This window comes from Tupaia chinensis, unplaced genomic scaffold (genome assembly GCF_000334495.1).
Source record: "Tupaia chinensis unplaced genomic scaffold, TupChi_1.0 Scaffold000469_1, whole genome shotgun sequence".
In the NCBI taxonomy this organism is placed as follows: domain Eukaryota; kingdom Metazoa; phylum Chordata; class Mammalia; order Scandentia; family Tupaiidae; genus Tupaia; species Tupaia belangeri.
In genome coordinates, this window is record NW_006159978.1 from 1580228 (window position 1) to 1595688 (window position 15461).

Below are 15461 nucleotides of genomic sequence, written 5' to 3' on the forward strand. Positions count from 1 at the left end.
CTTTTTTTTTTTTTTTTTTTTTTTTTAAGGTTTTTGCCGTAGGATGGATGCACTTGTCAGAGAGAGACAAAGAGAAGGGAAATGAGAAATCATCCCCCAGGGCGGATGGCCACACCACAGTTTCTTCTCCTCCACTCTCCTCCTGGGACTTTGGGTACACATGCACACTTGTCAATGTGATTTTCCAAGTTGGAGGTCCAAGACTCAAACCAAGATTGGTCATGTAGGAATCCAGAGTCTTAACCATCACACCAACTGGTGGCCCAGTACTTTTTTTTTTTTTTTTTAAGATTTATTTATTTATTTTTGGAGTGATTTTTGCTATAGGGTGTGTACAGTCACCGAAGAGACAGAGAGACAGAAAACAAGAAATCAACCCCCAGGGAGTATGGCCACACCACAATCCCTCTCTATTCTCCTCTCAGGATTTTGGGCACGCACGTACACATGCCCAGCGTGAGTTTTAAACCACTGGGTCCAAGACTCGAACTGTGGTCAACTACACAGGAGTCCAGCAACATAACCACTATGCCATCAATTGGTCCCTATTTATTTAATTCGCTTATTATTATTATTATTCTAATTTGTCATAGGACATGTGCAGTCCCCAAAGAGAGAGAGAATAAGAGAAAACAAGAAAGCAAACTACCAAATCCAGGACTCGAACCACGGTCAAACATGTGGGAGTCTGACACCTCAACCACCATACCACCTGGTGCCCTGCACACACTTCTTAAGAAAGGCTCTCACTCATATTGCCTAGGAAACCTCAAGCTCTGGATCCTCCTGCCTCATCCTCCCCACATCGCTGGGATTACAGGGGTGCGCTGTGCCTGGCCATTACTCTGGCCCAGGAATTCAGCACGGGCTATCACGTGGTCCCAGCCTACAGAGCACGTCTTCCTGCAGTGCACCACCGCAGCTGGCCAGGGGTTTCATTTCAGAGCCTTTCCTTTATTTCCCAAGATTTCAACAACCACGTATTACATAACAAGTGAAAGAAGAATCCAGAGTTATTTCTAACAAACACAGACCCTCAGGGCTGCCATCCCCCATGAGCAACAGTTCAGCCCTTTTGCATTACTCAGCAAACACAGAGCACACATCTCAGCCCAGAGAGCGCTGGCGTCAGAAGGAACACACCGACGAGCAGCTCCAGCTTGGAGAAGAGGGTCTGCTGCAGGAGAGGAGGAAGGGTCCTGGGTATCGACTGTTTGCCTGCATGCAGTCGAGGTTAGTGCAGAGCCCTGGGGTCAGAGTCTCAGCCCAGCCCCTTGCGCTGCCACCAGAAGGTGTCCCCCAGCCCAAGCGGGCACCAACCATTGAGGAGCTGCGTGCTGCGGAGGCTCTCTGGAGGCTGTGTGCTCCCATCTGGCCCTTCCAGTCACCCTCTCCACTCCTGCCTGCTTCCCCACGTCCCACCTCACATCTCTTCTCTTTCCTTTTACATAACGTACTTATTTGACACCTCTGAAGGCTGCCAAGCTTTGATACCACCAAGGGTGGAGGTTACTAGAACAATCCAGCCCAAACTCGGCATGGTGGTGTGGAGAGGCCTGGGGTCTGAAAGCTCACGGGCAAGGATGCACCCAGGGCCCGTGCGGCACAGGGCACCCCAGCTCCTGGCAGAGCTCTGCCGTCCTGACACTGAAAGTGGGAACTTAGCCTTTTTTTTTAACGATTTGCTCAAACTGACTCAGCTGCCAAAGACCGGGGCAGATCCACTCCAGAACGGAGAACGACAGCCCTCTGAAGCCAGCAGACGCTGCAGAGTTTCCATTTCTGACAGCAAGCCTAAAAAGCTCAAGATTAAAAATAAAACTGAAAGAACTGAAACCACTCACTGTACGTTGACAGCATTCAACAGCGTCTCGTGAGAGTTTTCTCACATTGTCTTTCAAAATGTTCTTTTTGAGGGGGGCTATAGGGCACATACACTCACCACAGATACAGAGAAAGGGAAAGTGAGACAGAACACCCCTCGAGGGATGGCCACACGGTAATCCCCTCTCCCCCATTCTCTTCTTGGGATTTTGGGCACACATGCACTTTTTTTGAGCGAGAGAGATTTTTGCTATATGGCGTGTACACTTGCTCGAGGTGGGGGAAAAAGAGAGAGAAAGTGAGAAATCACTGCCCAGGGGGATGGCCAAGCCACAATCCCTTCTTCATTCTCCTCTCAGGATTTCGGGCATGTATGTACACGTGCCTGTCATGAGTTTTAAGCCACCGGGTCCAGATCTCAAACGACAGCCGACTTCGTGGGAGCCCAGTGACGTAACCATTAGGCCATCTGCTGGTCCCACCAGCATGTTTCTCAAACCACTGGGTCCAGGACTCAAACTGTGCAGTCAGCCATGTGGGATCCAGCCACTTTAACCACCATGCCACCAACTGGCCCCAAGACGGGGTGTCTGCTGAGCAGTCACAGTGAGGCTCAGGTGGCCTTCAGAAAGCCACTGCCCATGAGGGGTGGCCACAATGTCTGCCAGGGCTCCTCCAGTGCCAAGGATGCCAGCTGCCCCTCTCACCAAAAGACCGAAGCAATCCAAATTCCCACAGTCCCTTACCAGAGCACCTGGCAGAGGGAGTGAAAGGAACGATCTTCACGGGTGTCTAACCCTACCTGTGCCCCAATTACCTGGGCATCGCGGCCAGCAAGGGCACTGAGGCCAGCCATCCGAGCACTCTGGACAGTGTGTCAGTAAGAACCCAACTGAGGACTTTTACCCGCATACCTTTTCCAAATATGACCCAAATAACAAACACATTTCATGCTGAATGGGTAGTGCAGCATCTATAATCCCTGAGAAGCATAATACACCATAGCATGCTTCCCTCTGGCTCTGACTGAGGGCACTGGCTACTGAACAGACGTGCTGAGTATGTGTGCTTGCTGCTTGCATTCTACACACCTGTCTGAGCTAGCCTTGTCGTCACCATCCTTCCTTCTCCTGACCACTCCACCGCCTGCACCCCCATGCCCAGGTGCCCCAGCCACAGACGAGGGAGAAGTCTGAGGAATGCTCACTCACTCTCTCACCCCACAGCTATCCAGAAATCATGCCCTGCCTTCTGTCTCTCACAGCCCTCCATTACTCCAGTAATTCCTTCCAGCCAGACCCCACTACCCCTGGTCAGGCCATGGCCCGGCCTCCTACCAGGAGACCCAGCTCTCATTTCCAGGTCGCCCTCTCCCCAGGGCTTTCCCATGTCACCTCCCATCGGCGTGCATACCTTGCCCACACAGACGCCCACCAACATCCAACTCAGTGCGCCATCAACAGCTCACCCAGCCTTCTGGTGGTCTGCCCCTCCTGCCCACCCCGTCATGCCTAAGGCTCTAGCCCTTCCAAACCCTGGCCCATTCCATCAGTGGAACCCTGTCCCGGGCTCTGTTTCCGTACGGGTTGTGCCCCTGCTTGCACCGCCGCTCCAACGCCTATGCCCACCTCATTCTATGTCAAGAGACATGGCCTTTCCCCATGAGGGGGGACGCACTTACCTCCTTGCCTGCCTGAGAAACCGCAGCTACTCCCGAGACCGGGTCTCCTAATATCTGAATTCTCAGGGAACTTAGAAGGAGAATATGCACCCATCACCGGCGACTGTACTTCGTAAGCTAGCAGCTTACCTATCTGCACTGTAAAGTGAAACCCCAAGCCGTCTCAAGCCAACCATCATCTCCTTCTCCCCCAATCTTTTAAGAAAACTAGAGAAAAGCAGCCCAAAAACGGGCCATGACAGGGGAGGGTGCAGAACACGCCTCCCTAAGCACGCGCTAGTCTGGTCAGGAGGGCAGGGCGCGGTGTGATGTTCTTGAGGGGCCTTCCTCCAGCAAAGCCAGGGCTGCTCTAGGAAGGGGTGATGGGCCCGACTCACACACTTCCCTTCCAGGGCTTGCTAGCAGATCAGATCCAGGTGGAAAATGTCCCAGCTGATGGCATCCCGAAAGACTGGGGCAGGCCTTCTGCCTGGAACTTGGGAGGGCCCCAGGCCCACCACCTGGACCACAGAAGACCCTACTGGCCAACACGGATCTCTCTACAAGGACTCCCTGGGAGAAGGGGCAGCTCACGGTGCTGTGCTCTGCACTCGGCATTTTAGCATCTGGTTGTGTCCGAGACAAAAGGGCCTTGGGGCTGCAGACTTCGATCCTGACTCTCAGGCTGTGTCAGGTGGATGGGGTTCACCATCACTAGTCAGATTCTTCCTCCAAGGAGCCTTCCTGACTCACCAGGGTGGGTGAGAGCCTTATTCCAGGCTTGCCTAGCATCTTTGCCTACTTTGGCTGCTGGCTGCCAGCTGCGGACCTCACAGAGAGCAGCACCAGGGGCTGGCTTGGCCCATGTGAGTCCCCGGCACCTGCAGCCTGGTCCAAGCAGGTTTCCAGAAGAGCAGGCTGCCACCATGACAGTCATTGGCCTGACCCTCACTGCCCCCACCTGACACTGAGATGGCAGGGGTAGGGGCCATGCACCCAGCATCCTCTTACAAGCAGGTACCTGTAACCATCACTGTCCTAACAGGCAGCCCCTCGGGATATGGGGCTTGTCACACACCCTTGTAACACCAAACCCCGCACAGACACTGGGACACATCCAGTCCTCGTAAGCCCCCTGTGCTGTTACCCTCACAGGCGGCCCTGAGCAGGGGCAGCTTCTTTCATCATCACCATCATGTGCCTAAGAGATTGGGATAAGGGAAGCTAGGTGTCCAGACAAGTCCACTGCCAAGGAAATCGCGGAAGGCCTTTCTGGGTCGCAGGGCACTCCCAGGCCCAGTTGGCCTGGCCCAGCCCCAGTGAGGCCTCTCACTGGCCTAAGAGCCAGGTCCACTGAGGTTCCTTTCCAAGGAGGGCCCTGCCTCAGAGGATGGCTGAGAAGTTAACAAGGTAAAGTTCTGCAGCACTGGCCTTCAAACCAAACCTCAGGGACAAATGTTTAAAACTCTGTAACTATTTGCACATTTTAAGTTGACATCTAAAATTTCTCATCATAAGTTTAAATACTTGCTGAGGATGTAACTTCCAACATACTGTAAATATTAACATTTTAAAATAAAACTGTTACTGTTTCTCTTTTAAATGGATCCAGTGGAATCTAAATACCACGGCGATTTCAGACCCCCTATCATCCATTTTAAAGTTCATACTCAAGCTCTTCCTTAGCGGTTGGAAATTTAACATGTTCCTTTCCCCCTCAAACTCCAATTTCCAATCTACTTCCCTCAGGGATGTTTATGCTGTAACCGTGTATTTTATGTTCATTGACTATTCTAGTATACTACTGGGCCAAAAAATGTGTACTTAAATGTTTTTATTTTATGTGAGTATAAAGCTCTAAGTGTCAAAATTTTCTTCTAAATTATATTACAATTACTGTTGGTATATAATTGAGGAGCATGGCAGAATATATTACCAACTTATACAAGTAATGAGAATAACAAAATAAAACCTTATTAGAAATACATCTCTGAAGGGCCAGTTCAGTGGTCTGGTGGTTAGGGAGCAAGATCCCACTTGTTGATCACACAGTTTGAACCCTGGCCCTGTCAGCCTGAAAAACATGCCAGGTACCTGTGAATGTGCACCCAAGTCCAGGCAGGAGGGAGATACGGAGAAGGGATTGCAACGCGACTGTAACCCACTGCAGGGTGCTCTCTCCCTCTCCCTGTCTCTCAGGTGAGCACACATGCCTTCTGGCAATTAAATAAAATAGTAAGAAAGAAAGAACTGCATCTCTGAAGAGATGAACGAGATTTTTCAAAATTCGTTCACATAGCCACATGAAGTAGAGAGTATGACTAGACTAAGATAGGAATTATCGATTCTTTTTTAAAGAATTGATTTTTATTTATACATTCATTTATTTTAATTTGACCAGAGAGAGGGAAAGTGAGAAAGCAAGCCACAAGGTCCAGGACTCAAACCATGGTCGGCCATGTAGGAGTGTCCAGCACCTTAATCACCACGTCACCTGGTATCCCCAGAACCTATCAATTCTGTTTTTCAATTTTATAGATCCAAGTGCTGAAACCACTTAATCCATATAAAGGAATGAACAAAAAGATGTACCATAGCGAATTCTGTAGATTCCTTTGGCATCATCTGCCAAGAGTTATAGTAATGTGTTAATCAAAAATCACTTTTAAATGCTCTGTGAACTGATAGCTCCATTCGGTGCTCTTTCAGGTTTGTTGCAAGCAAGGAACTGAAAGGCCTCCCTGGCCCCAGGCCCACAGTGACTGGCCACTTCACCTGCCAACAGGGAAAGTCCCATGTCCCTTGGTCCCACAGCATGACCAGGTCTGCCATGGGTACTTCGAGTGTGCAGTTCTGTTGCAGATAACCAGCTTCCTGTGTGCCAGACCCGGCACCAGCCAGCTTACCTGAATTAATTCAGACAGTCCTCACAACAATCCCAGGGGATGAGCACCAAGGTCATCCCCATTTCACAGATGGGTAGACTGACCCACAGACTGCCTAGGCCACAGGCCCAAGACGATACAGCCAGAACTTGAGCCTGGGCAGCCTTGCTCCTCACCGCCATGCACACAGCCCCTGGATAGAGGGAAGGAGGGACAATGCGAAAGAGACCGCTGGGCAATAGGGAAGGAAGGTTTACTAGCTCTCTCCAAGCCTACTGGGAAGGAGAGGATTTGCACATTTCACTTTATTAAATATTCTTCCCCCAATCTTGGGAAAGCTACACACCAATGTTCCTTAAAGTCAATGCCGGCTACACCACAGCCCAATAAATGCTTGATACCGATATTGCTGCTGCTGCCACCGACTAGGAAGAGAAACAACGCCAAGACCAGGCCCTGATCTGAGCACAGCCTGGGGTCCTGAGCTAAGGCTCTGGCTCTCGCTTTCCAGATGAAGGCCACAAGCCAGGTTATAACAGGCATGGAGAAACAGTAAACAGCAGCCTATGAACACACGGAGGAGACCCATTGAGCAGACTACTGGGGGAGAGACAGAGCTGAATTCCCCAGGACAGGTCTTGGCACTCTGAACTTCGATTTCCTCCTCTCTAATGGGGTCATGCCACCCACATCACTAGAGCCTGGTGGAGGTCTTGACGCAGCAGATACACAGCACACTTCCTGCCTGCAGCTTCCAGGCCCTGCAGCCTGGGGATCTGGGGCACAGAAGCCTAGCAAGTTTTGAAAATCCAGCTTCCAATTTTTGTAGAGAGCTTTCCTCTACATCTCAAAATTCTAAAGTTCTCCACACACTCAGGGATGCCGGGAAGAGGTGAGCAGAGAGGTACCACGGTGAGTTTTATTTTTAGATGCTAGTGTAGAGAACATCTAGTTTGGCTTCACTCTGGTCCCCAGCCACCACTTCCTCCCCCAAGCCATCACCCAAATGAACAGCATATCTTTCACATCTAGAAAGACTTCAGAATCCTTCTTCTGCCCGAGACAGTCAAAAACAATGGCTCTAGCCTCCATTCCACCCATAGGCTGAGTGGATTCAAGGGTCTGCCTAAACCTTTCCAGGAGCCCATGTAACCCGAATCTGCCACCCCAGTGGTCTCTCACACCATCTCTCCTCGCACAGCAGGGTACATCTATGTGTTCAGGTTTGGGGTTACATGTAACAGGGAAGGCACCTTTCTTTCCTTCTCCAGCACTGTGGTTGTTGGTGAACTCACCTCCTCTACAAATGGAGCAACTTCCCCGTGTGCCCTTGCAAGTGGCTGCAGGGAAGCCTGAGGACGGCCCTTAGCACAGGGAGTTCCAACTAGGAGTCGCAGGCTCCTGGGGGGTAAAGCGGTGTTTGCAAAGGATGCAAGGACTTCCATGCTAACCATCAGAAAGGGCTAAAAGGCAAATCCAAGATGTAGCATCCCAGAGAAGGAGCCAACTGAGAGATCATCTAACTTCATGATGAAACCTACAACCGCGCCTCCTCTGCCCATGCCTGTGCCCTTGGCAGGCATTATCAATTAATCTCTGTGCTCAGCCATTCACAGATCTAGAATCATCTGGGGAGCTGCTACCAACCAATCAGAAATGGCCCCTGAAAGCACCTCTCTGAGCTGTTTCTGAATTCCCGCTGCCCACATTTGATAGATGGAAAAATTAAGATCCACAGAAAAGTTCAGTAAAGGTCACACAATTTTACAGAGCCAAGATGAGCCTGGATGAAAACTCTACAGCTGATGAGGGGCTTCCAGAAACTACCTGCCCATTTCAGCTGGGTGGCAAGTTCAACCCAAAAATTCCCAGAAAGAGGTCAAAAGGAGGACTTCAACAATTCTACACCAGAGCTATTGGACAGAGGTGCCCAGCCCCACCCCACCAACCACCCTACCCTAGTTCCAGAAACAGAGGAGGCTCTGAGACCTCCACTAGCCCCTTTGGGTCTGAGATCCTGAACCATCTTTAACAGGAGAAGCGCCCACTTCCCATCCCTCGTGAGTCACACCCACAGCAGCAAATGTGCTGGCCAGCAGGATCCCCTAGGGAGCCCCACCCCGCCCGAGAGCCTCCTCTGGAAGGCTCAAACTCCTGCTTTCTGGGGTATGGCTGCTCAGAGCCAGAACATTCCCAGGCGAGAGGCCCAGCCCTGTACCTGCAAGAGCTTACTCCTTCCCTCCCTCCTTTGCTTCTTCACCCCTCCCTCCATGCAGCCCCCCTTCTCCCTCTACCCCTCCATCCAACACCCTTCCTTTCCCCTCCTTCCACTTTTCCTTCCTTAAGCCTCCCTCCATCTTTCCTTCCTTTCTTACCCCTCCAGCCAATCAGTGCTTGACACACAGAGGGGATAGGACAACAGGACACTGGCTGGGACCCTGCCCCCTCGCCCTCCCCACGCCCAGCCCAAGCACTGCCACGCACCCTCCTGCCACGACCCTGTCTCATGACTCCCAAACAAGCTCCTTCCACTCTCCAAACAACCAACCCAGCCATGGCCACCCGGGGTATAAACTGGGTCACATCCACAGAGTGAAAGTTACAAAGATGATGTCGTGAAGGGAAGGCAAGCTCCCGGGGTCTTAAGGAGGGGAGAAGGTGACACTAAAGGCCTCTCTGCCCAGACAACGTGAAGGCACGGTGTGTACTCACCTGTACGACTTCTATGCCACGCTTCCTGTGGGGAAAAACAGAAAACACGGTTACTCCAGCTACTTGGGAGGGCAGGAAAACAGCATCCTTTCCAGAACCTTCCCTATGGCCTGCTGGAGGCAGGACAGTAAGGAGGGTGTCAGGACGGCTGACAGTGGTACCTGCTACACAACGGTCCCCAGAACAGCCCCATTCACAACACAAAGCCGTCTTCGGCCTCAAAGTGTGAGGTGGTTCCACGGAGAACTGGCTCGAGCACTACGCACACCACGCGGCCAACACCTCCTTCCCCAGATCTGAGGCAAGGCCTTCATGGGCAGAGCTGCAATCTGGACTGCCAAGACCCTCCCCACTAATGGCCTCTGTCCTTGCTTAATTCAGCCACTGCCCTGGCTCCTCACGGCCTCCCACATCAGGCCTGACTCCTTGGTCTGACCGCCAGGTCTGCCACAGCCAGTCACACCCCACGCAGCCACTCTCTCCAGAAAACCACAGCCTCCTCTGGGCCCAAGCTCTGCAGTCTAGTCCAGCTGCTTTTCCAATACACACGTGTGCGCGCACACACCCGCACACACATTGCCCATGCTTTGGCCCCTAGTTCAACCAACACAGCTCTGACCAACTTCTCCCAGCCTGGACCTCCATCCGCCACCTCCCCCCACCCTCTCTCTCAAACTCCCATGGCCCCCGACTTGTCCACCACGCCCCCTGATTCATGCCACCCGATTTGGAAGCAGGGTCTAGGTCTGCCCCATGTACACAGGCTCACATGGCCGCCCACCTCCATGGCCCCAGCCCATGTTTCCCACAAGTGCCAGCAAGCACCCGCCTCAGTGCAGTTCCAGCATGCAGGGCCATCCCTCCCCACGCCTCAGGGCCTCTTTCCACCCAGCCACGCACTCCATCAGGCAAAGGTTCTTCCAGGGACATCTCTGACTGCGACGTTCTACCCACCGCCACCACACGCTCTCCAGAAGAACCCAGGGCTATGGTGATCTCAGCCCTTTGGGCCAGAATACTGATCATTTTGTCCAGAGAGGCTGCTGGCCGGGCCACCAGGATCTGTGGGGACCAAGCCTGCAGGGGGCATGCGACATATATTCCACTGGGAGGAGGGCCTGGCTGCAACTCACTCACCTAGGTTCCTCAGAGCAGGGAGCACACACGGTATTAAAGCTCCGTGCGCCCATGATGCCCACTGGGCACACAAACACGCAAGCAGTAGCCGGTAAATGATGGCGCTAGTACGTGAAGCCCCGGTTTGGTTCCTGGGCTGGCACCCAGAGGGCACAACAAAGGTGACAGTCACAGTGTGGCCCTCAAGGGGCTCAAAGACTAAGGGAGGAGATGGGCGCAAAGCCCCATGGACACCTTTGGGCCACTGGGAGCAGACACCTCCCATCACACCATGAGAGGTGACACCTACCAATTCTCACACCTGTTCATGAGCCCTCCCAGAACACCTCTGAGAGCCAGGCACTGCATGGAACCTCCTAGAGGAGCCCCAACACGAGACAGGAAGACAGAGGCCAGAGGCAGGAAACGCCCAGCAGCCTTCCCATCCCCCTCCACACCTCAACAGAACTTGGCCCCAAGGAACCCGTCTGAGAACCTCCCAGTCAGTGCTTTCTAGGGCCCCCCCATTACTCGGCCTTTCCGGTTCCAGAGGGAGCACGGCCAGTAGCCGCCTGCTCCCAAGACCTCAGAGGGACGGGCTGGACGCGGCGTAGCAGCATGGCCCTGGGCCACCAGAGTCCCCACGCAGAGTCGGCACCACCAGGCACTGTGACACACCTGATGCTGGCTCACAACCCATGCCATTTCTGGGCAGCTGTGGCCAGTTCAGAGCCCCCACTTCTCCCAGACCACCCTGGCCCCCCAGACAGTTGAGAAAATGGACAGGAGCCGCCCCAGGTCACAGGGCGACGCTGTGCCCAAGCCTCTGCTCCAGATGGAAGCCTCCCACTTCAAATGGCTGAGAGTGGACCACGCGATAGGAAAGTCAGGGACGAGAGGACGACCCACACTGGGGGAGGGGCTGGCTTCTGCCGGGCTCCAGGCCAGGCCTCAGTTTCCCTCGTGTAAACCCTCCCAGGTCCACACTGCCCTGGTGTGCGGCTCCCACCACTTTACAGAGCCGACTGCGATCGGGTCTGACACCATCCTGAACAGCGCTCCCTCTCCCAGCCCCTCAGAAAAGTCTCTGAACTTTGAAAATAGATGGAACACGTGAAGGAAGAAAGCAACAGCACAAGTCATTTAGAGAAGAGGTTGCTGGAATTCGAAGTGGGGCTGAGTTCCAGGAGTCACTGAAGTCCCTCCCTTGCTTAGAGTTCCAAGAACAAAAGTCCTGCTCAGGAAAAAAAAAGAGGGGGTTCAGCACCCCTCTGAGTTCCATCAGGCCGCAGTCGTACACTAGACACCCTCGAGCTCGCTGCTCCCTGACACCTTCCACCGCCCCACCAGGGAGGAGGGGTGACTGCCCCTTACACGGATGAGCAAGTCGAGGCGGAGGAGAATCAGCGAGTGCAGAAGCTGGCCCTGCAGCCAGGCTCCTTGCACCCACTCCTCCCCCACTGCGAGCCCTACAGGCGCTGAGAAGGAAGCCGGTCTCCAACCTCCAGGGCCTCTGTGTAATGGGGCCACGAGGGGGCAGGCCAAACCACTTCCCTCCAGGCAGAAGCCGACCACAGCCTCTCAGGAAAATGAAATCACCTGTCGGGCGTGTTCCTTCATCCCAGAACTTCTATAGCAGAGGTACAAGATAACCTTGATGTCCCCAAGGGCAGGTGACTGCAATCCTGCTGTGACCAGAAAGATCAGAAACTGAATCATGACACCAAAGGGGAAGAGGGAGAAGGGAGGGCCATGGGGTGGGGGAGGGAAGAGAAACCAGGGGACTGGGGTCAGGGCAGAAAATGTCCTGTCCAAGGTAATGCAGGTGGGAGCTCAAGTGAGGGTGTCTAGCTGATTAACCATATTTGATTTGGCCAATTTAGGCCCAGTCACAGCTGATAGAGTCAATGATCAATGAGATGAGAAAAATAAGTGGGCCCAGCCAAGGATCAACCCACATGACCTAGGTTAAAAACATTAGAAACTTCTCAGAATGTAACTGCCAAGGCCCTTGAGCCACCCCCTCCTTTCCCTCTCCCCCGAGATGCCCTATCTCTCGAGAGTATACTTTTGCTTTTCATAAATAACCCTTTGCTGTCACCATTGGTGTGTTTTAATTCTTTGACTAAAACACCAAGAACTTGGACAGAGCCAAAGACATCTGCAACAGCTTGAGAAACACTCCAAGCATGTGTGTGTACATGTACACCCAAACTTCAGACAGGAGAACAGAGAAGGGACTGCAGTGCAGCCATCTCCCACCCCCATCCCACGCCCTGGAAGAGGAGATGCCCTCACTTTCTATCTCTCTGTCTCTCTCAGGCGAAAGTTCCATGCCCTATAGCAAAAACCTCAAAAAAGCCACAAAGCTTTGTGAGGCAAACCCTCATGCATGGGAAAGCTCCTGGTTCAAATCCAGAGACCTCCAAGTACAATGGTCACACAATCCAGAATGAGCAGAAGGTTGGCTATGAGAGTGGTCGAGCCCCTGTTGGGATGATGTCTCTTTTACTCTCTTAATTCATGTAAGAAATAAAATAAAATAAAATAAAGAACTTAAAAAAAAAAAAAAAGACTTCTCTCCAGAAGTTCAAGGAGAATACATCCCTGGAAAATTTTTAATACTCACAAAATAGATCCTTTTGGAGGAGGTGGGATAGCAATCAGAGATGGCTCTGTGAAGAGGCAACATTTGCATCTGAGAGAAGAGCTGCAGGGTAAACCCAGAGAGTGCTAGGGAGGAGCACCAGCAGGTGGCGTGGTGGTTAAGGCGCTGGATGCTCCCACATGGCTGACCAGGATTCAAGTCCCGAGTCTGGTGGCTTGCTTTCTCACTTCCTCTCTCTCTCACTCTCACCCTCTGTCTCTCTCTGGTCAAATTAAAAAATAAATGAATAAATAAAAATAATTATTTAAAAAAAGAGAGAGAGAGAGGAATAATATGAGACATCCCTTCTAAAAGGGCATCTGTGGCTGTGGGCGCGCCCAGACCCACTGAGGAGTAGGTGGGAGCAAGAGGAAGGACAGGTGACATAGACAGGGGCTGGCCCCAGGCCCAGAACGCTACCTTGAAGCCAGGCCTTTTCTCTGCAATCCAGTGGGTCCCAAACACCAAGGCAGACAGCCTAAACCACCACTGAAGCTTGTCAAAAATACTAATCTGGGAACCAGCTGGTGATGTGGTGGTTCGGACGACTAGACCCCACATGCTGAGCCCACGTGCACTTCAAGTCCTGGATCTGGTGGCTTGAAAACCACTCCGGTGCACGTGCATACGTGCCCAAAACCTTGAGAAAAGAATGGAGAAGAGACTGTGGAGTGGCTATCCTGCCTTGGGGGTGGATGACCTAGCGCTGAGGGCGATAGGGTGATAAAGGAGTCCAGGAAAGAGGATCAAAAGCAGGAGACGCAGACAAGGGCAGTACAGGGCGGAGACGTCCATGGTGCCCACGGCATGAGGCCGTGTTCAGCCTGGACCCGGGCCGCTGGATGTGGCATGGGCAGGTTAGCGCAAGACACTCCGGCCGCTGAGTCCCCCCGAGCAGCAGGCCTGCCTCCCAGCAAAGCACAGGACCGCAGCTTTCCTATCTGTGAAATGGGTGTGACCTTTCCAGCCCAATCGAGAACCAGTCAGCTAAAATGGGGAAAGTACTGAAATGGTGAGCAAGCAGGGAAGGCTGTCACAGCAGCTGAGACACGGAGGTCCCCTCTGACCAACACAGAGAGAAAAGTACAGTGACCACAGGCAGAATTTCAGGAGAATCCTCAGAGCAGCAAAAGAACAGTGAAGTCTGTCAAGAAAGGGGCCCTTGGGTTCATCAAGAACCGCTTTCCCACAGACACAAGGTCACAGCCATCATCCCAGGCACAGCTGGGGGCTGGCTGCTCACAAGGGCCCAGCAGGATAATGAGCCCCTGAGGAGGCCTGGCCTCCAAGGAAGCTGGGAGGGAATGAGGGAACGGACCAGGACACACGCCTCCCAGCAATAGGCCAAGAGAAAGGAGTTGCACCTGTTCCCCAAGCTCGAAACCGCTGAGGAGGGGTGTGTAATTATGCAGTGGGAGCAGGCACGTCTTCCTCCAGGCAGTTTGTAGCCAGCTTTGATAATTGCCAGATTTCAGACACCGGAATAACAAGGCCTTTCGGCACCCCACGGTACCGGCCCTGGAGGAAGCACCCTGAGTCACCTCCCCCGCTTTCCCTGCCTGCAGAGGGCGGGGCCACAGCAGCCCCCAGAGGCCAGGATGTCTCTCAGAGGATCAGGGTTCCTGCACAACAGTGGCTCCTCTGTCCCCGTGTGTGCTGAGGGCCACATTATTCCCACTGATTAAATGTACCCCACAAATACTGGGGTATGGGGACATGACTCCAAGCCGCACCAGGAAGACGGAAACGATGCTAAGCTCCCCTGGGAGGATGGCCGCCCTGGGTGTCATGTGGACCCAGCGCACCCTCTGAACAAGCTGCACAAAGACCATGGCATCTCCCGCTTCTGAGCTGTTGGCTTCCGTAGTCTGACCTGGCTGGCCTAGACTGACCAGCCAACACCCTGTCAGAAACTGGGCCTTGTGCCTGATGCCCAAGGCTCCAAATTCTCAGCACGAGGGATGGCAGGCGGCATTTGAAGGAGCAACCTACATGGCGCTGGGGGACAGCAGTCAGGCCCTCCTCGACACCCCTCCAGAAGACTCCCCATGCTGTAAAATCTCAGGGCCTGCACACCCTGTGCCTCAGCACGGGCTGATCCTGCTGTGACGGCCATCCTCGCCTGACAAACTTCTGCTCATCCACCTAGAACAGCTCCAACCCCTCTCCTGGACGCCCCCTCCTGCCCCCTTCACTGGCAGAAGCAAAGGCTCTTCAGCCACAGGGCCATCCTCCACTGCAGACTGCTCCGTGCTCATGCTCGGTATCTGAGCATCCCCCTGCAGACCCAAGCCTGGTGAGTGCTCTGCAAACACTTCCTGAGCGAGCCCCAGCCTCCTGGTGCCAGGCGCCAGCCTCAAGCTGCCCCAGCCTGCCTGCCTACATGCTTGCTCCATGCACCCTGGTTCACTTGATTACTCTGTAATTTAGATTTTCCTCCTATTAACTGTGCCAGACACCGAAATGGCTCAATATAAAGACAACATACGAACAGAGTTTTAAAGCCAGAACAAACATTTGAATTGTTTGGACAGCTCCATAGAAAAACCAGATAAACTGGAAGCTGCCATATGGCTTTTTTTTATGCGGCAGGGGGGGGGGGGAGGGGGGGGGGGGG

The 15461-nt window shown here is 53.1% G+C and overlaps 1 protein-coding gene across 1 annotated transcript in view; it reads right to left on the minus strand.

The window, feature by feature from the left end:
• The window catches only part of ITPK1 (inositol-tetrakisphosphate 1-kinase), a gene marked incomplete in the record, with an annotated part of 178242 nt that overhangs the window by 128662 nt on the left and 34119 nt on the right, over window positions 1-15461 (minus strand). The window contains 1 exon segment of the mRNA XM_014590644.1: window positions 9082-9106. Within this exon segment, the coding sequence (XP_014446130.1) occupies window positions 9082-9106 (25 nt within the window).